Source organism: Ictidomys tridecemlineatus, chromosome 1, assembly GCF_052094955.1.
Source record: "Ictidomys tridecemlineatus isolate mIctTri1 chromosome 1, mIctTri1.hap1, whole genome shotgun sequence".
Classification (NCBI taxonomy): domain Eukaryota; kingdom Metazoa; phylum Chordata; class Mammalia; order Rodentia; family Sciuridae; genus Ictidomys; species Ictidomys tridecemlineatus.
The window spans coordinates 190,634,384-190,657,168 of NC_135477.1; the positions used below are offsets into that span (position 1 = coordinate 190,634,384).

Below are 22,785 nucleotides of genomic sequence, written 5' to 3' on the forward strand. Positions count from 1 at the left end.
CTCTACACTGCCCAGTAGGGCAGCCACTAGCCACGTGTGACTGTTGAGTACTTGAAGTATCTAGTGCAGCTTAAGAAATGAATTTTAGGGGCTAGAATTGTGGCTCAGTGGTAGAGCACTTGCCTGGCATGTGTGAGGCCCTGGGTTTGATCTACAGCACTGCACATAAATATATAAATAAAATAAAAAGATCCATTTACAACTAAAAAATTTTTTTTTAAATGAAGGAATTTTAGCAGTCTCCAAACCCAAGCCTAACCAAGGTTCAGGGAAGTGAAGAGGCTTAGGGTGGCTCCCAGAAGTCAGCTGAGAGCCCATTTCCCCAGAGCCATGCTCGTGGGCTCTTTGTCCTTCAGTACCTTCATGCTGTAGAAAATCTGGGCATGTTGGTGAGCTGACTTGGGGGATCAGAGCTGGGTGAACTCACAGAACATAGGCTTGCTTATGACCTGGACAGTCCTGGAGATTTGCAGAGGAGGTATGCAGGTGGAGGTGTGGGGAGCTGTAGGCAGGACTGGCTGAGGATTTTATAGGTTACAGGCTGGGATGCTCCAGTATAGAAACCTCCATTCCCCAGGGGCTGAGCAGCCGCCAGAAGGGCCTGAGGGTAGCTGTGCTACAGAAGAATTCTGTCATCAGAATTGATGAGGCCCTGGGTTAGCTCTTCCCTGACCTCCCTTCTCCCCAGAAGTAGGCTTCTCCTACTGTGCCACCCAACAGATGGGAACAGTTGGGTGGTAGAGTGCCATCCTGGGTACAAGCAGGTGTTCTAGGGCCTCAGACAGGTTATTGCTCCCTTCCCTCCACAGGGGGAGCATTGTAGAGATGGAGCCGGATCCCATTTGGGAAGCTTCAGAGGCGACCTGAGGGGGACTGGGGATCAGAAACATTCTGGGAAGTACCCACCTTCATCCTGCAGAGAAGGCTGTGCCCCCTCAGCTTTGGCCCTCAATAGGCCACCAGGAGCCTCAATCTCCCCACCAGTCAGTGGAGTAGGAGATTCCCTTCTTCCTGGACAAGGGATAGGGAATGTAGGGTTCATCACTGCTGTGCACCTTGAGGGTTCCCATGTGTCTCTGGGCCCGTCCCTGGGAGCAACTCTTCCTGGAGCCCCGAAGTTAGAGCAAGAAATAAAAATAAATGTTGATAGAGACAGAGAGAGAGAGAGAGAGAGAGAGAGAGAGAGAGAGAGAGAGAGAGAGAGAGATAGGCAGTGCCTTGGTCAAAGCACCAAGTCCTGACCATGGGTAGATCCTCAGCTGAGCCCCGTGGACTTGCCTCCCTCAGCTGGAGCCTGCTCCCTGCTCATGGCCCACTTTACCTCAGCTCCTGCTAGAGCCAGGATCACTGGCAGCAGAGGAGGACCTGGGCTAACCAGTGCATTGCTGACCCTTGGATCTGGGCATTTTTGAGCCTTTCCCCCTGTCCATGCCTGTAAAGGGGATCAGAACCACTGAGGGCCCTTGCTGAGACAGGCCAGGGCTGCAGCATTGCTGGCCCTCCCAGCATGCACTCCTGAGCTGTTGACCTTGAGCTCTGCCCCTCCCACCTTGGGAGATGCCAGCCAGGCGGGGGACTCAGCCATGTGGAGCTCAGTGTTCAGCCAGTCTTCCCCTTGGCCTGCTGGGGCCTCACTGGCCTTAGATCCAGAGGCAAGGAGCACAGGCCACAGGCCAGCAGCCTGTCACCTGCCAAAGACTTCACTGCATGCGGGCACTTCCTGGTAGCAGGCTGGACACCCTGCCTGAGGTTCAGAGCAGAAAGCCTGCTGAAGAGGGGGACGGGGAGACAGTGCAGTCCTGGTGTCCAGAGGCCTCAGCTTGGGTGATGTAGCATGGGCCTTCTAGGTGCCTCCATATGTCTTGAGCAGAGCAGAACTTGAGCTTAGCCATGTGAAACACTGTGCTTGGTTTCCTTGGCTTCCTGCCAGGGGCTCTGCAGGTGGGGCTGAAGAGCATGTGTAGGAGTTTGCACACTCACCCTCCTCACCTGTTTGTACCTTAACTTGGTCTCTGGCATGTGCTGGTGGCTTGGAGCTGGGTGAGGCTGCAGATCTCTGTGCCCATCTCTTCTTGGGCCCTCTCCCCTACCAGAGAGGAGACCATCACCACCGTGGTGAAGAGTCCCCGTGGCCCACGACGGTCCCCCAGCAAGTCCCCCTCCCGCTCGCCTTCCCGCCGCTCCACCAGCCCACAAAGGCCAGTTCTGTTGGCCCCTGACCTGCTGTTCCTGCCGGGGTCCAGGCAACCTCATAGGCCTGAGACAGAGCCAGGCCGGAAGCCCACTGTGCCCACACTGTACGTGACGGAGGCTGAGGCCCCCTCTGGAGCCCTGCCAGGGGGCACAGGGCCCCAGCCCAAGTGGGTGGAGGTTGAGGAGACTGTTGAAGTCCGAGTGAAGAAGTCGGGTCCTCGGGCTGTGTCTCCCGCCAGGGAGGTACCCAGAGGCATGGGGGCACTGCTCTTCACACTGCCTGGTGGGACGCCAGGTGGGGACCGCAATGCCAACAACTCCAACAACAAGCAGCTGGACCAGGAGCCCCATGCGCAGGGTCCAGCTGTGGTCCGCATTGGGGAGCCCCTCGTCTTCCATGTGGATGCCGGGGGCAGTGTGGACTGGGCTGCTTCTGGAGCAGTCAGCCCTGAGCCAGAGGAGACTGGGGCTTCCCTCAGGGACAGCAGCACGGAGTGGGCAGGAGGAGAGGGTGATGGGGAGAGCCCTTTCGTGGTGGAGGAGCCCCAGGACATGGATGGCCTTTGCAGCCGTGACCCCAAGATCCTCACACACAATGGTCGTGTGCTGACCTTGGCTGACCTGGAAGATTACGTGCCCCAGGCAGGGGAGACCTTTGGCTGCCGTGGCCCAGCAAGCAGCACCTCCGACGACATGCCTTGTGAGGTCTCCGTGCTCCAGAGAGAGATCAGTGAGCCCACCGTGGGGCAGCCCATCCTGCTCAATGTGGGGCGCCCACCCAGACATGTGGGTCCACCTGGCTTCTTCAGGACGGGATCCCAGGTCCACAGCCCCGAGGACCTGTCCTTCCACGTGCGAGGGGCCCGAGCTGGGCCTGTGGGCAGTGCTCCTTGGACCTCCTCCTGCACCCGGGTCCAGCACTCTACAGACGGCAGGCAGAGCAGCTTCAAGACGGAGGTTTCCACCCAGATGGTCAGCTTGGGGACTGTGGGAGAGACTGTCACTCTGCATATTCGCCCAGATGGAGATGAGGCCCCTGGCCCCTCCCAGGGCTGAGGCCACATACCATGGCAAGACTGGGAGGCCAGGGCACTCTTACTGTGCCGTCCTTGCAGCATGGGACCTGCACCCTGCTGGGCAGCAGCACCTGCTCAGGAACCCCAGCTCACCTCAGTCACCTGTGCTCAATGCGCTGCTCTTCTGAGCTCGGGGTTCAGCCTGCCATGCCCTCTGTCCTGGGCCCTTTCTACCTCACTGGACTTTGGTCCTCAACAAAGAGAACCACAGTGCTTACAATGCTGGATGCACTGAAGTCCTTCAAGAGAGCCCTGGCCAGGGGCAGCTCAAAGACCAAGCTCTGGGTTGTCCCTTCTGGCTTGCAGGAGCCTCCAGGCTCTGGACACAGATGTGGACTTGGGCCTGTGTCCTGCTCCCACTGGGCACAGCCTTGCCTGTCCCCAGGCTAGGGATGGGACCCAGACTCCCAAAGCCACACCCAGGGCCTAGTGGCCACCAGCGGCTCTGCAGGGTGGACACAGGGTCTGTGTTGGGAAGTGCACCTGTATTCTGGCTGATAGAGCAATAAACCAGTCTGCGCCTCCTCTCTGCTCCTCTCGCTCTTGCACTCAATACCCCGGGATCCCCTCCACACATAGCCCTGGTTGGGCCTAGACCAACTGCCCTTGTTCCTTCACTCCAAGGTCAAGCTGGGAGCCACATGGGTGCCCTGTATTGGCTCCTGTGTGCCCAGACGGGCTGTGGCAGCACATGGGCCTGTCTTGTTCCCAGGCAGGGGCTGTGGGGCTGGTCCTGTGGACACATGATATGACCAGAATCACCCATAATTGTCCCTCTGGCCCACCAGGAGCAGTGCAGGGTTTCCTCTACCTGGCAGTTGAGGCTAGTGTCAGGACAGATGTGGTGTGGGGGTGTGATATGGTGGTCCCAAGTTCCCAGGACAACCTAGCATCTGTCAGAGGGGTGGGAACCACTCTGTGCTGAGCTCCAACCGTGAGGCTTCCCAGGGATCCACTGACTTCTTGGATGGGGAAGGGGAGGGTGGGTTCCCTGACCCCACAGAGGGCATCCTGGAGCTGCCTCTCCATTTTGGGTGCCCCTCCTGGGCAGGGGCTCAGGAGGGCTGGGGAAGGCTCTGGGAAGGGACCTTCTGGGGATGGGAGTGGTCAGCATCCTCAGGCTGCAGATGGTTGGCAGGTGGGAAGGGCAGGGGCCATGCCAGGCAGGGGCCTGGGGAGTCCTTCAGGGATAGGTGGAAGGGCCCAGGGAAGGGTAGCATGGCCTGGACTAGCTGTAAGTGGAGGGTGGACGGTTACTATGCAGATGGAGTTTGGTAAGGATAGGGCAGTGGGTCTGTCTCCAGGAGGGGGGCCAATGGCTCTGGCCACCTGGACACCAGCCCCATGATCCCTTGGACCTTGACATGGTATCAGGCTGCCCCCAGGTTTAGAGCTGGGGTTCAGAGTCAGCCTTGCAGGACAGCCAGCCTTGGGATGAAGTGTGTGCTGGGATTTGGGGCACATGAAGGGTGAAGGGTGAGTTCCCGGTCCCCTGGCCCAGGAGGAGGAGGAGTTCTCCATGGGGCACCTGGGTGAGGACAGGCCTGAGCTCCAGGGGAGGAAGTAGCTGTCCCCAGTGTGGGTTCTGGGGCTTCTCTCTTTGTGCCAAGCCTCCATTCCTCACAGCCTCCTGAGTGGGTGGGTGAGTGAAGCAGGTGGGAGGGGCCAGCTGGGGGTCAGCCCACTGGACTGTCTCTGACAGGGACTGGACTCTGGAGGCCCTTACCTGGGGTCAGGCCACACCAGACCCTGGGCCTTACCATCTGCTGCTAACCCACCTCTTCATAGGTGTTACCCAGGAGGGCTCCGCCCAGCCCTCCCTTGGAGCCGACCAGGAAGTCCCATCTGTGCTGCAGAGACTGCTGGGCCCTGAGGCTCCAGGCCCTTCTGCAGGGGACTTTGCCAACCCCACCCCTGGCCCCAGGGAACCACTGGCATTTCAGGAGGCTGGCCCCCAGGCCCCAGAAGCCTCGGGCACACCTGGTAAGCCCTGCAGGGAACTGGCTGCAAGGACCACATCCTGTGCTGACCCTGTCCTGGCCAAGGAATGTTCTCGGGCTCTGAATTTGCACATGGCCACCCCAGCGTTCTCAGCATGGTGTCAGTTAGGTGCAGGTCTGGCCCAGTGTCCCTCTCAGGACCAAGAGTAAGGCAGCTTTGTCTTGTCTGTCACCACCACCAGCTGTGACAGATTGGTGCCCACAGGGGATGGAAAGGCAAAGACTAGGGATGGCAGCTCTGTGGGAGGCTGCTGGATCAGAGTGGCCACAGAGTTCTGGTGTCCAGGAACGCGGTGATGGAGCAAACCCCTGGTGTTGCTTGGCCTGCCTTGGCACTGGTGTTCACTTTCCCTGCTGCTGCTTTGGGGAGCAAGCCGAGCCCCTTCCCATCCTGGGCTCCCTTTCCCTCCACTCATTCCCTGTGTCCTGCCTGAAGATGGAGGGGTTCCCCTAAGTTCAGCCTCCATCCAGCCCTGTCTTTGGAGGCCCAGCACATTGCCCCTCCCTGCCCACCCCAGTGCTGGCTCCAGCCTGAGATGCCTCAGTTCACCTGCAGCTAGCCTCAGGGCCCTGGAGAACCTCCCCAAGGGCACCACCGCCTGCTCTAAGTGACCACCTGGTCACCCTAAGCCCTACTTTTCTAGCCAGTCTAGTCAAAACAGGCTATCGTCTGTTTTGTCCCTGGACACTGATAGAGTGGGCCTTGTCTGTGTGCTATGGCCACAATACAACTTGTAGTGCTGGGTGACGTCACCTGCAGTCTCTCCTGCCCGTAGGAAGCTGCCAGAGCCTATGGCACCCATGGCCTGGGATATAGCCACTTTCCTGGGTCACCGACCTATGGTGTCAGGATGTTCCCTGGATGGCAGCCTAGCTGCTGGGCAGGGACACTGAAGTGGGTGTCCCTGGTGGGGCAGGTGCCTGCAGAATGGACCCCAGCCAGCATGCACATGCTGAGCCATGGGCTGAACCTGGGCTTTGGGGACAGTCTCACTCATGGCCCCCAGGTCCCTGCAAGCAGTGGTCTTGCTGAGCATACACACACCCTGGCCTGGTGATGTGGGGGACAGTTGGGCAGTGCAGGGCCAAGGAGGGTCCCTTGAGCTCCAGCCCAGCTCTGTCTCATGAGGCTCCTCATCTCCCAGCAGCTGAGACCCCAGAGGTGCCACAGCCTCTCATCCGGGAAGTCCTGGAGCAGAAGACGGTGACTGGTTCTGGGGCCCAGGGACGGACCGTCCCCATCCGGTAACCTCCCCCAGTTAACTGAGTCATGAGATGGGGGCAGTCCTTCCAAGGACAGCTCATGGGTGGGCAGGTCCATCCACTCTGGCCGTGTGGTACACAGAGGTAATGGGGTGGTCCTGTGGCCTCCTGTGCACTCCTTGACTGCCCCAGGCCAAGCCAGTAGGCAGGGAAGAAGGCCAACCTTAGGGCAGGAGGTGCAGGAAGCCCCCACAGCAAGGACCAGGGTCTTCCATCTGCACACCTCATCCCCCCGCATGTGGGGAAAGCCTAGGACGCCATCTTGTCACCTGTAGCCAGCAGAAGCTCACCTAGCTCTGTGATTCCAGGGTGGAGGGTGCTGCCTGGCCAGCGGCAGGTGCCGGGCAGATGTTCTGGGATGTCCACAGCCATGTAATCACAGAGACCACACAAAGGACCTATGTGTACCAACCCATTGACACCAGTGCTACAAGTTCAAGTATGGGGGTCAGGGCGTGCTGTGAGGGTGGCCCTGCAGTGCCTGGGTTGGGGGCAGTTGCTTGGAGGGTGGAGGTTCCCGCCTGCTTCAGCCCAGGTTCTCCACCCCTTCTCTTGTGCCACAATGGGGTGGGGGCTGGAGCTCTCCTCCAGGAGAGGCAGGCACTACAGATCCGGTGTCTGCTGCACCCAGTCCTGGAGAGAGCCACCACCCCCTAGCATGTTCTGCCTGCCTTGGCTTGACTGTTCTCGTGACTGCTGGGCCAGCTGAGGGCAAAGCAGGGAGACAGTGGTTGGATGGAAGGAAGAACTTCCCAGTTACCAGAGGGCCCTGTTGCCTGTTGCCCTGGGGTGTACTCAGAGCCTCACTGACCACATGTATGGGCTGTGCAGCCTGGGAATCCCTCCTCATGTCCCCCTTTCCACCTCTTCCCAGGGCCCCCAACCATGCAGGTGACCATTGAGGATGTGCAGGTCCAGTGGGGTGGTACGGCACAGTTTGAGGCTGTCATTGAGGGGCACCCACAGCCCACTGTGACATGGTACAAGGTAAGAGCTGGCCCAGGGAGGCAGGGTGGGGCGCTCAGAGGCCGGAGGCACCTGTGTGTGCATGTGTGTATGAAAACCACACCACACGATCCTAGCTGTGCAGCCCCTCCTGCAATCCCCAAGCCCATCATGGCTGGGCATGGGGCTGGACCTGGGGCCGACACACAGCAGGTGCCAGGGAAGGGCAGGTAGGCCTGATGCTGGGATGGGCTGATGGCGTCCTGGCCTGCTGGTGTTTCAGGACGGTGTCCAACTGGAGGACAGTGCCCGGCTGAGCCAGCAGAAGGATGGCACCACTCACTGCCTGCTACTGAAGGATGTGGCCCAGCAAGATGCAGGCGTCTACACCTGTCTCGCACACAATGCTGCTGGCCAGGTGCTCTGCAAGGCGGAGCTGCTAGTCCATGGGGGTAAGCCGCAGAGCCTCCCAGGCCCAGGGCCACTCGGTCTCCACATGGCATCCCCAGTCCCCACAGGGACCCCAGCTCAAGGTTCCCATGGGCCATAGGGCCAGGCCCAGGGAACAGCCTGCCAGCTCCACAGTACTGGGGACGAGGGCCAGGGCAGTGCCTTTGCTGTCCTAACTACCTTCTGTGCTGACCACAGAAGACAGTGAGCCAGATTCAGAAGAGCAGAGCCATCGGAGGAAGCTGCACTCCTTCTACGAGGTCAAGGAGGAGATTGGCAGGTACACTCCAGCCCTTCTGGCCCCGGGGATGCCCAGGACCCGTGGCACAGCGTCACCATCCTGATCCCCCTCCCTCCTCCCAGAGGCGTGTTTGGCTTTGTGAAAAGGGTACAGCACAAAGGAAATAAGGTATTCTGTGCTGCCAAGTTCATCCCCCTGCAGAGCAGAACTCGGGCCCAGGCGTACCAGGAGCGAGATATCCTGGCCACGCTCAGCCACCCACTGGTCACTGGGCTGCTGGACCAGTTTGAGACCCGGAAGACCCTCATCCTCATTTTAGAACTGTATCCTTTCTTCTCCTGGCCCCTTGGGGTTTGAGGAGGGGTGCAGTGGCCACCAGGCTGGGGATTGGAGGAGCATATGCTCCCTGGGCCTGGCAGGTTGTGACGGCCTCAGCCCACCTTCCGGTGGCCAATGCTGTGTGACAAGCAGCCCTGTTCCTGCCGCTTGTGATGGTGTTGGTCAGGGGGTTCTTTCTCTCTGAGGGTTGTCCATGGGGGTCACCAGGCAGGGTCAGTGGCTGAGCTGCTCCTGAGGGTACGGATGTCCTCAGTGGAGATGGCCAGGGGTCTCCTCCCATGGGTGACCTCTCAGATGTCAGGAGAGGTGTGTCCTACACAGGTTACTCCAGGTCTTTGCCCACTGCCCATAGGTCCCTGACTGGGGTCTCAGTGTGGAGGGCCTTGTGGCTGGATCTGCTCCTGTGTTCTTGTCTCTCCCCTGAGGAGGGATTTGTGCAGACAGGCCAGGTGCCCCACCCTACCACTGCCCTGTGGCCTCAGTCCCCAGGCAGCCCCCCTCATCTGGGCTAGATGCTGTCTGGGGTTCCAGGGGCCCATGGCACCTCCCCTCAACCTGAGCACCAGTACCCCACCCTTGAGACCGCAGGAACCCTGTCCTGGCCACCTCCTGGTGGGTTCCAGCCTCAGCTGCTTTCCTTGACCAGGCCCCAGGTGCTCATCAGAGGAGCTGCTGGATCGCCTCTTCAAGAAGAGCGTGGTGACAGAAGCCGAGGTGACCCTGCACCTGCCTACCGCTGGCCTGAGCTGCATGCGGGTCCCAGCCCCACCCAGACACAGCTGCCCCAAATGTGGCCCAGGCCCCGCCTCTCTGGATCCCAGGCCCCGTGGCTACCCGGGCTCTGTGCCCAGCTGCACTGCCTGGCTTCCTGCACACCTTGCTTGTTTCTGGGGATTTCTCTGGCTTTGGCACTTAGGGCTCAGGGTGCCACCTACCCTGTGGGCTTGTCCCAGGTGCTAGACTGGGGCACTGAAGCAGGATGAGTCAAGGTGGAGGGCCGAGGCCCCTCCTTGAGCACAGTATTTGCCACAGGTCAAGGTCTACCTCCAGCAGCTGGTGGAGGGACTGCACTATCTGCATAGCCACGGGGTCCTCCACCTGGACATAAAGGTACTGTCCCTCGGGCCCCTCCAGAACCTGGGTGGGAGAGGGGAGCCCTGGGCCTGCAGGATAGGAAGGGACAGGTCTACCATGTCCAGTTTCCTTGACAGGGCTTGCTGTCCTGCAGGGACTGGATGCACTGCTAATTGGCAGCTCATCCGTGGGCTCTGCTCTGACAGTCTGACTGGTGCTTTCCATGCCCCACGTTGGCCTCATGGACCCTGAATGACTCCCTGAGGCCTGGAAACTCCAGGTGGCCCAACCCCCATAGACTCCCCAATACTTTCTGACAGCCCCCCAATATCCTGATGGTGCATCCTGCTCGCGAAGACATTAAAATCTGCGACTTTGGCTTTGCCCAAAAAATCATCCCTTCAGAGCCACAGTACAGCAAGTACGGCTCTCCAGAGTTCGTGTCCCCCGAGATCATTGAGCAGACCCCCGTAAGCGAGGCTTCTGACATCTGGTGAGTGGTCAGGCTGAGTCAGGACTGTGACCCTTCTGGGACCATGCTGGGGAGTCATCTGGAAGCCCAGCAGCCAGCCAAAGGGTCCTCTCTGAACCTCTGCCTCCTTCTGCACCCCTGGGATCCCCCATGCCTCCTCCCACATACCCCTTGCCTGTGGCCAGGCCTGGGGTGACTCACAGTGGGTGGTTTTCTTTCTGCAGGGCCATGGGGGTCATCTATTACCTCAGGTGAGCACAGCCTGTTCTTGGCAGCTGCTTCTTCAAAGCCAACCCTTCTGCAGAATCCTGAGGGCCACGTGTGCTGCTGGCCACACCCCAGACCTGAGACCCAAGAGCCCAGGGGCAGCTATCTTGGGAACAGGCGGTCAGCCAACCCTGATAAGAGGCTCCTGCCCACTGCTCCTCACAAACACCCTGTCATCACTAGGCAGAGCTGAGCTGACCCTGTAGGGTCTGTGGGATTTTTGTCCAGAGTCCAGTCGTAGTGGTCACTGCTGCCCTGAAGATGCTGGTGGTACAGACTGATCCTTGACCTCTGCAGACTAAGACCTGTCCCCACCTCAGACATAGACTGGTGCCTATCTAGGCTCCCTGGACTCCTGTCCCAGCTGAGCCTGGATCCCTAGCTCAGGCTGAGGCCAAGTACCCACCCCAGGTTGAACCAGCACCCAGCCTTGGCATACATCCCTGCTTCAAGCTAACTTACTTTGTAAGTTCAGCCCTGTACCCACCTCTGGCCATGAGAGCCTCAGGTTAAAGCAGGGCCCCCCATGCAGGCTGACGTTTCCTTGATCCCTGTCCCAGCCTGAGTGGGGACCCCAACCCTGGTCTGAGCCCAGATACCCTCTTAGGCTTTGCCTGGATTGGTGTTCCAAGCTGAGGCAGTATCTGGGGAACCTCAGATACTGCTGGGTGGGAGTGGTGCCAGACTTCGTCCCCAGGGGCTTTGTTTGAGGGCAGGCTCTGTCTGTTTCCAGCCTGACCTGCTCCTCCCCATTTGCGGGAGAGAGTGACCGTGCCACCCTGCTGAATGTGCTGGAGGGGCGGGTGTCCTGGAGCAGCCCCATGGCTGCCCACCTCAGTGAGGATGCCAAGAACTTCCTCAAGGCCACGCTGCAGAGGGCCCCAGGGTGAGTGCATGCCTCTCTTGCCTGCCCAGGGTGCAGCCAGCCCTGCCCAGGGCCAGCTGACTGCCTGGCTGACCTGGTCTCCCCTCTCCCTCCAGGGCCAGGCCCAGTGCCTCCCAGTGCCTCACCCACCCCTGGTTCCTGGTGAGTAGGCCCAGCCTGGCTCAAACCCCAGGCCTGCAGGGAGGGACATCCAACCCAAGGGGGACGAGGGCCTGCCTGCATCAGCACATATGGTGGTGGCACCCAGGCCCCTGTGCCCCAGTTCAGAGGACACTTGTCCCTTCAGACAGGCTTGGGATCCTGAGACCCTCACAGGGGGTCAGGGCCTCCCCTACGACCTCTGGCCTTTGCCTTGCCCTGTCTGGGCAAAGTAAGAGGATGAGCCCATGAGACCCCAGGGCTGAGGGCAAGTCCACCTGCCCCTGCCCAACTGGGCCTCCATCCCAGGAGGGGCCCCCATCAGGGCGCTGGGGTCTCTCCTCAATGTGGCTGTTCCCTCACACCCCAGAAATCCATGCCTGCGGAGGAGGCCCACTTCATAAACACCAAGCAGCTCAAGTTCCTCCTGGCCAGGAGCCGCTGGCAGGTGAGCTGTCCCCTGAAAAGGGGATGAGGGCAGGGTCAGAAACGCAAGTCCAAGCCCACCTAGCACACTCCCAGGCCTGGCACCTCATCGGATCTCAGCCATGAGTGTGCCAGCCGCAGAGGGATACCCAGTGGCCAGGCAGAAGCCAAGAGCCCTGGTGCAGAGGTTCCCACTGCTCTGGGTCCCCACCGCTTTGCCCCACTGGGAACGTGGAGGGAGAAGGCCTGCTCGGTGCCGTGGCCCCACCCAGCGACTGCTCTGTGCCGTCCCCAGCGCTCCCTGATGAGCTACAAGTCCATCCTGGTGATGCGCTCCATCCCAGAGCTGCTGCGGGGCCCACCCGACAGCCCCTCCCTGGGAGTGGCCAGGCACCTGCGCGCAGAAGCCAGCTGCTCCTCCAGCTCCTCCTCCTCGGACAATGAGCTCACCCCGTTTGCCAGGGCCAAGTCGCTGCCATCCTCGCCGGTGACCCATTCCCCGCTGCTGCACCCACGGGGCTTCCTGCGGCCCTCAGCCAGCCTGCCAGAGGAGGCGGAGGCCCCACCAGCCTCACAGCAAGGCACAGGGCCCCTGGCAGCCCCCGGCTGCGTCCCCCGGCACAGTGTCATCAGCAGCCTGTTCTACCAGCAGGCAGGCGAGGGCCCTGAGCGAGGCGCCCTGGCCCCTGGTGGCCGCCGACACGTGGCCCGGAGGCGGCACCTGCTCAAGGGCGGGTACTTCGCCAGGGCCCTGCCTGGTCTGCGTGAGCCTCTGATGGAGCATCGTGTGCTGGAGGAGGAGGCCGCCAGGGAGGAGCAGGCCGCGCTGATAACCAAGACACCCTCCTTTGAGACGGCCCTGAGCCTGCCCAGCGCCAGTGTCCGTGAGGCCCCCGGCCGTAGCCACTCCCTGGACCAAGACCCTCCAAGTGCCATCAGCCCCTTGAGTGAGGCCTGCAGTGAAGGACAGTGCCCTCCCACAGCCTCCACAGGGGAGGCTGGTGGGAGAGACCAGAAGCCCCTGAAAAGGCCCAGTCTGTCTCCATCACCTGCTAGAGACTCAGGGCCTGCTCAGCAAGCGGGGTCGTCCAGGCTGGGGCAGGAGGCTTCTTCTTGTCATCCTGAGCAGGGTTCTGCCCCCCAAAAGGGCTGTGGCCCACCGTCACCACAAACTCATGGCTGTTTGCCTCCAGGGTCTGTCAAGGAGATACTTCTGGAGCCCCCCTGCCCAGCCCAAACAAGCCCCCTGCCAGGCTCTGAGAAGGAGCCTGGCAGCATCTCTCGACCTGGGGGGCCTTCGACCAGCTCCTCCAGCTCCCTAGAACCAACCTGCCCCACAGGCATGGAGTCCAGCCCTTCCCTGGACACTGGCAGCCTGTCTCAGGAGGCTGAGCATTCCCCTGACCCAACACCCCCCTTACCAAGGCCTCAGGAGCAGGCCACCACCCGGAAGTTCTCCCTGGGGTACCGTGGGGGCTATGCGGGGGTGGCGGGCTACGGTACCTTTGCCTTTGGTGGGGATGCAGGGGGCATGCTAGGACAGGGTCCCTTGTGGGCCAGGATGGCCTGGGCCGTATCCCAGTCCTCCGAGGAGCAGGACGAGGCTGCAATGGGAAGCCCTCAACCCCAGGCCGACTTGGGGCCAGTGCCTGAGACCAGAGAGGCTACCCTGAGGGCTTCCCCAGAGCTGACCTCGTGGGAGCAAGATGGGCAGGTGTCCCTGGTACAGATCCGGGACCTGTCAGGGGATACAGAGTCTGCCGACACTGTGTCCTTAGACATTTCAGAGGTGGATCCCGCCTACCTCAACCTCTCTGACCTGTATGACATCAAGTATCTCCCATTCGAGTTCATGATCTTCAGGAGGGTCCCCAAGCCCTGGGAGCAGCCAGAGCCGCCCTCTCCTGAGGCTGAGGCTGGGGAGGAGCTGGCAGAGTTCCCTGAGGCTGCGTGGCCCTGGCCAGGGGAGCTGGGCCTTCGAGCTGGCCTGGAGATCACAGAGGAGCCGGAGGACCTGGAGGCACTGCTGGGGGAGGCTGCGGCCAGCAGAAAGCGCAAGTGGTCCCCCTCCCGTGGCCTATTCCAGTTCCCTGGGAAGTGTCTGCCACTGGAGGAACCCCTGGAACTTGGGCTGCGCCAGAGGGTGAAGGCTTCCATGGCTCACATCTCCCGGATCCTGAAGGGCAGGCCGGAAGGTGACCTCCTCCTCGTCCTATCCCCTGGCACATCCCTGCCCCTTAGGATCACTCACCCTTTCATGCTCAGGGTCCTGCTGGGCCCCCCCTTGGGTGCTGTTGCCCCTACCTCCCAACTGCACCCACGGCTCTACTTGAGTCCTGGGGGCACCTCTGCTGATCTGAACCTGCCTTACTGGGCATGTGAGGCCATCCTGGAGACAGCTGCAGGGAGGGCACCTGGGGAGACGGCAGCCAGGATCCCAGGCCTCCCCCACTGTAGACCCTCTGACCCAGGAGTCTTACGGCCCCACCCTCAGTGACCTCAGACCTTCTGAGCCCAGTCCTGTGGCCCCAGATCCTCCTGACTCCAGGTCTCTCCTGATCTCAGAGTAACTCGACCCTAGGCACAGCTGACCCCAGCTTCCCTGACCCCTGAGCTGCCTGGAAGTCCCAACTCCAGAGCAGCCTCTGTGACCCCCACCCTCCTGACCCCAGCCTGACCCCGGCCCCAAGCAACCCCCTCCTGCACTGTAGGCCTTAGAGCCCCCAACAGCCCACTGCTGAGGGAGGTGGGACGCAGGTCCAGCTTGTCTTCACCACCCCAGTCCCTGAGACCTGGGCCTGCCGGGAGGACAGGCAGTGTGAGGAAGCTGGTGCTGCCCGAGGACAGACCTCCCTACTGAGACCCTTCCCCCTCCTCCTGCAGGCCTGGAGGAGCCCCCCAGGAAGAAGGCAGGCCTGGTTTCCTTACGGCTGTCAGGTCTGAAGGGCAGGGACCAAGGTGAGCAGGCCCCACTGTCTCAGGGTCCTTTCCCAACCGCCATGGTGCCTACACCAGAGTGGCAAGCCCCCACCCACCTATGGGGCTTAAGCCCAGAGGCAGGCTGGGCATGGGGGCTGAGCAATCTTGGAGGGCTTCCAGGAGGAGGCAGTGCTGCATCCTGCCCACACTTTCTGGCCTGGACTTCCCTCTGAAGGCTCTTCCTGCCTCCTCCTTAGCACCAACCTTCCTGAGGGAGCTCTCAGATGAGACCGTGGTCCTGGGTCAGTCGGTGACACTGGCTTGTCAAGTGTTAGCCCAGCCAGCTGCCCAGGCCACTTGGAGTAAAGGTAAGGGGTTGGGATACAAGCAGGGCAGCAGGGGCCCTCACTGTCTAGGGGAAACTCAGACCGGCTCTGTGCTGTCACAGATGGGGCCCTCCTGGAGAGCAACGGCCACCTCCTCATCTCTTCCACCCTGAAGAACTTCCAGCTGCTGACCATCCTGGTGGTGACTGCTGAGGACCTGGGCATGTATACCTGCAGTGTGAGCAACCCTCTGGGCACAGCAACCACCACGGGCGTACTCCGGAAGGCAGGTGGGTGCGCTCTGCTAGAGGTCCCTGCCAGGCCAGGGAGGCTGGGCTGGGGGTGCTGAGCCTCGTTGCGTGAGCTGGACTGGGCCACTCCCTCAGCTGTGGGGCTGTGGAATTTGGGGTTCAGGACGTGACCACAGGTGCATCCGAGTTACCGAGCAGTCCAGTCCTGATGGGCCGGGCATTGCATGTGGCTGCTGTGGGTGCCTTCTGGACTGTCCAGGGTCTTCAGGGGTTGGCAGGAGGCAGGAGACTGACAGGAGACAGATGGAAGGCAGGGGTGGGGGAGCAGCGTGCCCAAGAAGGAGGAGAGCGGTGTGGCAGTGTTCCAGCCTGCTGTGCACCCTGCTGCCAGGAGCTGGCCCAAGGCCTCTGCTGGCCAGGGGCGGAGCTCCCTGTGGAGGGTGCCACCCTGCCCTCCAGTGGTGCAGGAGGGAGGAGCCCCATCTTGTTTGTGTCTTCATCAGAGTCGAGTCAGGAGCTGAGTATGCAGTGCCTGGGGTGTGTGGGCAGCTGAGACGGCTGCTGGCCCGGTCTGGAACTTGCAGACTGACCTCAGGCCCTGTACTGGGGCGTTCAGCCAAAGCTTAGAAACCAGAGCAAGGCCCCCCGACCAGAGCCTGGGCCACTCCACCGAGGCCTGAACATACCCTGGCGAAGGGCTGGCCAGGAGGGATCCTGGTGGGGAGGGCTGGGCAGACATCTGACTATCCACTAGGGAAGGAGGCACGCCCCTCCTCCCATTGCTTCCTAGGACCTCACCCACCCCAAACAAATGGCACTGGGAGAGGGTGGGCTTAGGAGCCTAACGTTTGCCGAAAGTAAGGGAGGGTGAGGCAGGGCCAGCCTGAAATCATCCCTGGGGGTCAGATGCTGACCCACACCACGGGTGGCCTCTTGCAGAGCGCCCCTCATCTTCCCCACGCCCGGACATCGGGGAGGTTTACACAGACAGGGTGCTGCTGGTCTGGAAGCCCGTGGAGTCCTATGGCCCTGTGACATACATCGTACAGTGCTGCATAGAAGGTACTGCGCGGCCCCTTTGCCCTCTCTCCTTGGGGCCCCTGAGGCTCAGGTCATGCCCCCAGGGTCAGCATGGAGGGCCCTTGCCCACAGCCTGCTCTGTGTCTGGGGAAGGTCTTTCCTTCTTCCTCCCTAACTGCCTCTTACTCCATCTGTGACCAGGTGGTATCTGGACCACCCTGGCCTCTGACATCTTCGACTGCTGCTACCTCACCAACAAGCTGTCCAGGGGCGGCTTGTATACCTTCCGGACAGCATGCATCAGCAAGGCAGGAATGGGCCCCTACAGCAGCCCCTCAGAGCAGGTCCTCCTGGGAGGGCCCTGCCACCTGGGTGAGCCACTCCTGGGCAGCCAGTGGATGGGGTGGCTGGCAGATCAGAACAGGCACCCTCCTGCCTGCGGACCCTGTGGTGGCCACTGCCTTCGAGAGAGTGCTCCTGCACTCAGCCAGCATTCAAAGCCTGCACATTCTGGGGCCCTCATCCTTCAGCTCCCTTCACTCACCTACACCCTCTGGTGCCACCCCAAGAGTTGGCAGTGACTTCCTGGGTGCTGGGTCTGGGTTGGGTGGAAGAGTGGCTTGATGGATCAATAGTGTCTGTTGTGGGCCTGGGAAAGGGTGGTGTGATGCCATGGTGATCCCTGGTCCATCCTGGAAAGCGCCCTGCAGCTCAGGATGCGTATCCCCAAACACACTTATGATGAGGGCTTTGTTGTGTCCTGAATCCAAGTTCCCTTCTCCCCTGCAAAATGACCTGAGGGAGCAGAGGCCAGAGCGGGCACTCAGGCAGGGCCACTGTCTGGTGTCTGAGGAGGAGTGAGGGAAGAGGAGGGGAGAACCTGCGTTGGGATCCTCCTGAACCTGTCACCTGTCCCTCCCTAACAGCCTCTGAGGAGGAGAGTGGCCAGGGGCGGCCAGCCCCGCCTCTCCCCAGCACCAGGAACTTTGCCTTCCAGATGCAGATCCGGAGGTGCAGGGGCCTCTGGGGACAGCGGGTAGTGGGATGGTGCCTCAAGCTGCCCTGCTGGCTCTTCGTGCTCCCACCCCCACATTCCCATGCTCAGCTCAGAGCCTCTTCCCTGTGTCTGGCTGCTGCCCCTGCTGAGCTTGGTCTCTGCTGCTCTGAGTGCATGGGGGCCACTCAGGTCCTGCTGTGTCTCTCTCCCAGGGGCCGCTTCAGCGTGGTCCGACAGTGCAGGGAGAAGGCCAGTGGGCGGGCCCTGGCCGCCAAGATCGTTCCCTACAGGCCTGAGGACAGGGCAGCCGTGCTTCAGGAATACGAGGCGCTCAAGAGGCTGCGCCACCCACACCTGGCCCAGCTGCATGCTGCCTACCTCAGCCCCCGGCACCTGGTGCTCATCCTGGAGCTGTGCTCAGGGCCCGAGCTGCTCCCATGCCTAGCGGAGAGGTGGGGGCAGAGGACTGGGTGGAGGGATGGGTGGACAGGCAGATGACGCAGGGTTCTGGGAGGGAACGCCAGGCCTGCCACCCTCCTCCGAATGCCTGACCCCGAGCTGTGTCAGAACTGGGTGCCTTTCCCAGTCCACTGCTCCTTCCCTGTGCACATGCCCCCTCGGGGCCTGTCCTGAGCCACCTCTGCCCCCAGGACCTCCTACTCAGAATCTGAGGTGAAGGACTACCTCTGGCAGATGCTAAGTGCCACCCAGTACCTGCACGCCCAGCATATCCTGCACCTGGACCTAAGGTCTGAAAACTTGATGGTCACCGAGTACAACCTGCTCAAGATTGTGGACCTGGGCAATGCCCAGAGCCTCACGCAGGAGAAGGTGCTGCCCTCTGACAACTTTAAGGACTACCTGGAGACCATGGGTGCGTGTGTGGCCACTGTGAGGGGGCAGGCATGGGCTCCTGACCTGTTGGGGTGGGGCAGGAGGAAGCCCTCTCCCTACCCGCTCTACTCTCCCCTCCCCTCAACTCCACTGCAACCCTCCAGCCTCACACCTGGGCCCACCCACCTGGGCCCACCCACCTGGGCCCATCTGTAGTGCCCACCTACTGACCTCTTCACCTGTGCCCCTCCCTCTATGCCCACCCACCCATGCCCCTCTGCAGCTCCGGAGCTCCTGGAAGGCCACGGGGCTGTTCCTCAGACAGACATCTGGGCCATTGGTGTGACAGCCTTCATCATGTGAGCCCTTCTTGTGTCTGGGGAGAGAGGTGCTAGATGGGTAGGGCAGGGCTCCATCTGTCTGAGGGTGCTCTCAGAGCCTCCATGAATCTCCACGGAGCCATCCAAATATGACCTCAGAGTCCCTGCACCCCATCATCCTTCACGGGTGACCTTGGAGTCCCTGCACCAAATCATCAAGGGTAATGGAGAGCTCCCTGCGCTTCCTGTCCTCTCAGGCTGAGCGCCGAATACCCCGTAAGCAGCGAGGGGACACGCGACCTGCAGAAGGGCCTGCGCAAAGGACTCATCAGGCTGAGCCGCTGCTACGCGGGGCTGTCAGGTGGCGCTGTGGCCTTTCTGCGCAGTGCACTGTGCGCCCAACCCTGGTACAAAGCGCCCTACCTCGCCACGCCACGCCCCGTCCCGCTCTCCCGCTGCTCTCTGGCCCGCTCACCGACCCTCCTTCCTCCCCAGGGGCCGGCCATGCGCCTCCAGCTGCCTGCAGTGTCCCTGGTTGACCGAGGAGGGACCCGCCGCCTCCCGGCCAGCGCCAGTGACCTTCCCCACGGCCCGGCTGCGCGCCTTCGTGCGCGAGCGCGAGAAGCGGCGTGCGCTGCTGTACAAGAGGCACAACCTGGCGCAGGTGCGCTGAGTGCCAGCCCTGCAGAAGCGCGTGTGGGGAGTCGCTCGCTGGGCCACGCAACGCACAGACGTACCAATAAAAGTGCGAATCCGACTGAAGTGTCTTCTGCCTTACTCAGGGTATTCTGCGGCTCAGGGTATTCCGCCCCCCCCATCCCGGGTGGCTGGGCACCCCTATGGAAGGCGGGCTTGGGAACAGTTCCCTGGGAAGCCGGGCACTCTCAACCCTGTTGAGATTGTGTGCACAGCCCTCACTTGTGTGCGCCTTAGTTCTGCTTCATCACAGGACCCCACACCCTGGCCAATCGCCTTCCCCCATGCATGCAGCTCCGCCCATTGGACAGTGCATCAATGGCAGTTCTTGAACAAAACCGCACAGAGGCAGAGGGGAGTTGCTCGCCACAGCAGTCGGTGGGGTTTTCAACCCGCATGTGACGATTGCTGGCTCTCAGCCATAGTGAAAAGTAGATTGACATTCCAAAAGATGGACAGTTACTACAACAAAATACCTGAGATAAAATGTATTTGGCTCACGTGTTAGAGAATCCAGGCCATGATGGATTGGCCAGTGGTGAAGCAGCACATCACAGTGGAGAAAAACCATTGAGGTCATCAGCCAGGAAGCAAAGAAGAGGAGGGAGCAGAGGACCTACTATCCCCCCAGAGGGCACACTCCAATGATCTAATGCCCTCCCACCAGCCCAAAGTCTCCATCGCTTCCCAAGAGCAGCACCTAGAACCAAGTCTCCAATATACGCGATTCTTTGGCATGTCCAACACCCTGCTCCAGCAGGAGCGCGGTGGAGTCATCCCAGAACTGGCCTGGGGTCCTTCTCTCCCATGTAAACCCCTCTCTCATGCGAGCCTTGAGGTCCCTCTGAGAACCAGGCCACCTCCCACTTCTGTCTCAGCACAGTTGAAGCACACCAGCCCAAAACAGCCACTGCTGATCGGTTGTGTGGCCACCCCTGGGTGGGGTGTGGGGAGGCACCATCACAACTGCCCGCCCTCTGACAGTAGCCAAGCAAACACATACCTGCCTCCTCAATTGCTCTTTGGGATGACCCAGATGAGCCCCAGTCCCTTGGTTCTTTCCACGCCTGCTTCCTGAGCATGCTGTGGTTGCTGGAGTGGAGAAGGGCAATCTTCACTGCAACCAAGGATAACCCGCAGCTGTGTTCCTGGGGGCACTGGGCTGGAAGGCATGGACAGCCTCTTGGTCTCAGACAATCCCAGGGACCCAGTGACTGCCCAGTGCCATGAGTCCAACCTGCCTCCACCTCCCTATCTCCAGGTCACTGTGCTGGAATACTGCCACCCATCCAATCTTACTGAAGCCAGGACACTTGACCTAAAACCTGAACATCTCAAAAACCAAGCTGATGGGTCCCCACTCCTGCCGTACTTCCCTCCTGCTTTGCATTTCTGCCAGCGTCAATGCATGGACACTGAGTCTGTCTTCCATCACTGTACCCAAGGCTGGGAAATATGTAAGGAAAAGAGGTTTCTCATCATCCTTCATGAGTGACCTTGGAGTCGCTGCACCAAATCAGGGACTTGCCTATGCTCAGGGTCCCTGGCCACATCAGATCATACTGGATGTGACCCCATGGACTCGCCTAGGCTTGGGGTCCCTGGCCACATCAGGTCACAGTAAACAATGTTGACTAAAGAAGACTTTAAGATGACCTCTATTGAAGCACCAAGGCCAGACGATTCACAGGGGAAGCTCTAAGGGAAAGTGAATCAGGTACTTGTGGTAGTTTTGATTTTGGTAAAATCACAATCTGCTGTCCTGGCCCCTGTTGTTATTATCATTAGTTTTCATCTTAGCCATCCCTGAGTGCACATTTGGGTATTGTAAATTACATTCAGAAATTCTATTCTGAGTCAAAAGCACAAAGCAGATTAAGAGGAAAGAAAGAACCTGCCGGAACTAGAGCAGCCCCGGGCAGGGAGAATGCGGGCAGTGGGAATGCCTGTGTGTCCACCAAGTCACTGTATGAAATACACGAGGTTGGAGTCTCAGAGGCAGGTCAGGTCTGCATGTCCCTCCCATGGAACTCTCCAGTAAGGACAAATACAACACAATCTGGGACACATGCACTAAAATGGCAATAGGTATTAGCCACTGAAGTCAGCACCTACCCTACACAGCACTCGTGGTTTAGGTTGACCCAGAGCAAAGAGCACGTGGCCAGAAGCCCTCCCACAGCATCCCCCCCAGTGACACATGGTCCAGGTGTCAGATTTGGCTGGCTCTGAGAGGGAAGTATGAGGTGACCAGATGTCCTGGGGACGAGACTCATGTCTGGGTTTGCAATGTATCTGCACCCTGTGACCTCACACTCGTGCGGGCAGACAGTGGCCTGGGCAGTGTTGTCAGCACCTGCATTCTGCCTGTGTCCCCCGATCAGGCAGGAGCAGGTGCCCAATTGCAATGCCTCCCTACTTAGTGTCTAGGAAAGAGAGTGAAAGTAAAAGGTGAAATTGACACATCCACACCATATCAGGGGATTTTACCACATTGATCAGGTAGAGAAAAAAATGAATGGATTTGTACAAGTATTGCAAAAAATTATTGGAAATACTTGTGTGATAGACAGATAGGTAAGACTGTGAGACCAGAAGAGGTTTGTGCTACATGCAGAACCCCAGAGGGGTCACAATCCTCCCTCGCTGAGGCAGTGCAGGCCACATGTTCTGGCCACTGTGGAATGATGTCAGTGACTATCGGTAAAAGAATGACCAGCAAGCAGGGCTAGCCGTTTGGAAGTTCTAGAGAACAATCTAAATGATACCTGTGTCGAATGGAAAAACAAACTAAAAATCCACTTTAAAGAGTATCTCACGGAGGAAGCAGGAGTCTGGCAGCCAAGTTCTCTCCCAGCTCTAGGAGTTCTTGGGTCAGTGTCAGGAGAAACCTCAGATTCTAGGCATATGCAGTTTTCTGCACTGAACTAGTAATGAGATTAGCACAAAGCATAGAGCATCAAAGACAACTCAAGGTTTGAAATGTCACCATGCAGCACATTTTCACCACATGGTCCTTAGATACAAAGATACTGAGAACACAGACCCTCAGTTTCTCCTGAGACCCTGTGTTCTGTCAGTGTGACATCAACACAGGATACCTCACGTCCCATGCACATATAGATGCTGGAACCTCCGTAAGCTTTTTCACTGCTGTGACTTAAAGACCTGACCAACACATCCATAGGGGAGGAAGAGTTTATTTGAGGGCTGGGCTCACAGACCATGGAAGGCTAGCTCCATTCCTCCGAGCTGCAGGTGAGGCAGGACATCATGGAGGAGGAGTGTGGCAGAGAGAATCAGCTCACCTCACAATGATCAGAAAGCAGAGAGAGGTCTCCACTTGCCAGATACAAATAGATACCCCAAAGCCACACCCCAATTCCCACCTCTTCCAGCCACACCCTACCATGTCAGTTAATCCCATTAGAGATCATTTCACGGATTAGGCTAAGGCTATAACCCAAACATTTCTCTTCCAATACTTCTTGCATTGTCTGACACTTGAGCTTCTGGGGGATACCACATCTAAACCATAACATGGGGCAACTGGGCTGAGAGTGGTAATAGTTGGATGACAGGTAGGTAGGTAGATTGACAGACAAAAAGATGGCAGAGTTAGACAGATAATAGATGGGTGAATGAAGACGAT

At 59.7% G+C, this 22,785-nt stretch overlaps 1 protein-coding gene across 1 annotated transcript in view; it reads left to right on the plus strand.

Moving 5' to 3' along the window:
* The window catches only part of LOC101956651 (obscurin-like), a 107,390-nt gene extending 88,196 nt beyond the window's left edge, over positions 1-19,194 (plus strand). The window contains exons 75-101 of the mRNA XM_078023254.1: positions 2,094-3,247; positions 5,058-5,252; positions 6,415-6,514; positions 6,841-6,971; positions 7,407-7,519; positions 7,761-7,929; positions 8,126-8,207; positions 8,291-8,491; positions 9,161-9,221; positions 9,540-9,617; positions 9,902-10,074; positions 10,278-10,304; positions 11,054-11,206; positions 11,302-11,347; positions 11,715-11,792; positions 12,066-13,965; positions 14,654-14,728; positions 14,947-15,057; positions 15,138-15,305; positions 16,206-16,328; positions 16,488-16,658; positions 17,213-17,297; positions 17,496-17,735; positions 17,934-18,157; positions 18,401-18,476; positions 18,695-18,844; positions 18,933-19,194. Of these exons, the coding sequence (XP_077879380.1) occupies positions 2,094-3,247; positions 5,058-5,252; positions 6,415-6,514; positions 6,841-6,971; positions 7,407-7,519; positions 7,761-7,929; positions 8,126-8,207; positions 8,291-8,491; positions 9,161-9,221; positions 9,540-9,617; positions 9,902-10,074; positions 10,278-10,304; positions 11,054-11,206; positions 11,302-11,347; positions 11,715-11,792; positions 12,066-13,965; positions 14,654-14,728; positions 14,947-15,057; positions 15,138-15,305; positions 16,206-16,328; positions 16,488-16,658; positions 17,213-17,297; positions 17,496-17,735; positions 17,934-18,157; positions 18,401-18,476; positions 18,695-18,844; positions 18,933-19,110 (6,262 nt within the window). The 3' untranslated portion in view covers positions 19,111-19,194. The remainder of the gene's footprint in view (positions 1-2,093; positions 3,248-5,057; positions 5,253-6,414; positions 6,515-6,840; positions 6,972-7,406; positions 7,520-7,760; positions 7,930-8,125; positions 8,208-8,290; positions 8,492-9,160; positions 9,222-9,539; positions 9,618-9,901; positions 10,075-10,277; positions 10,305-11,053; positions 11,207-11,301; positions 11,348-11,714; positions 11,793-12,065; positions 13,966-14,653; positions 14,729-14,946; positions 15,058-15,137; positions 15,306-16,205; positions 16,329-16,487; positions 16,659-17,212; positions 17,298-17,495; positions 17,736-17,933; positions 18,158-18,400; positions 18,477-18,694; positions 18,845-18,932) is intronic.
* The last annotated feature ends 3,591 nt before the right edge of the window (positions 19,195-22,785 follow it).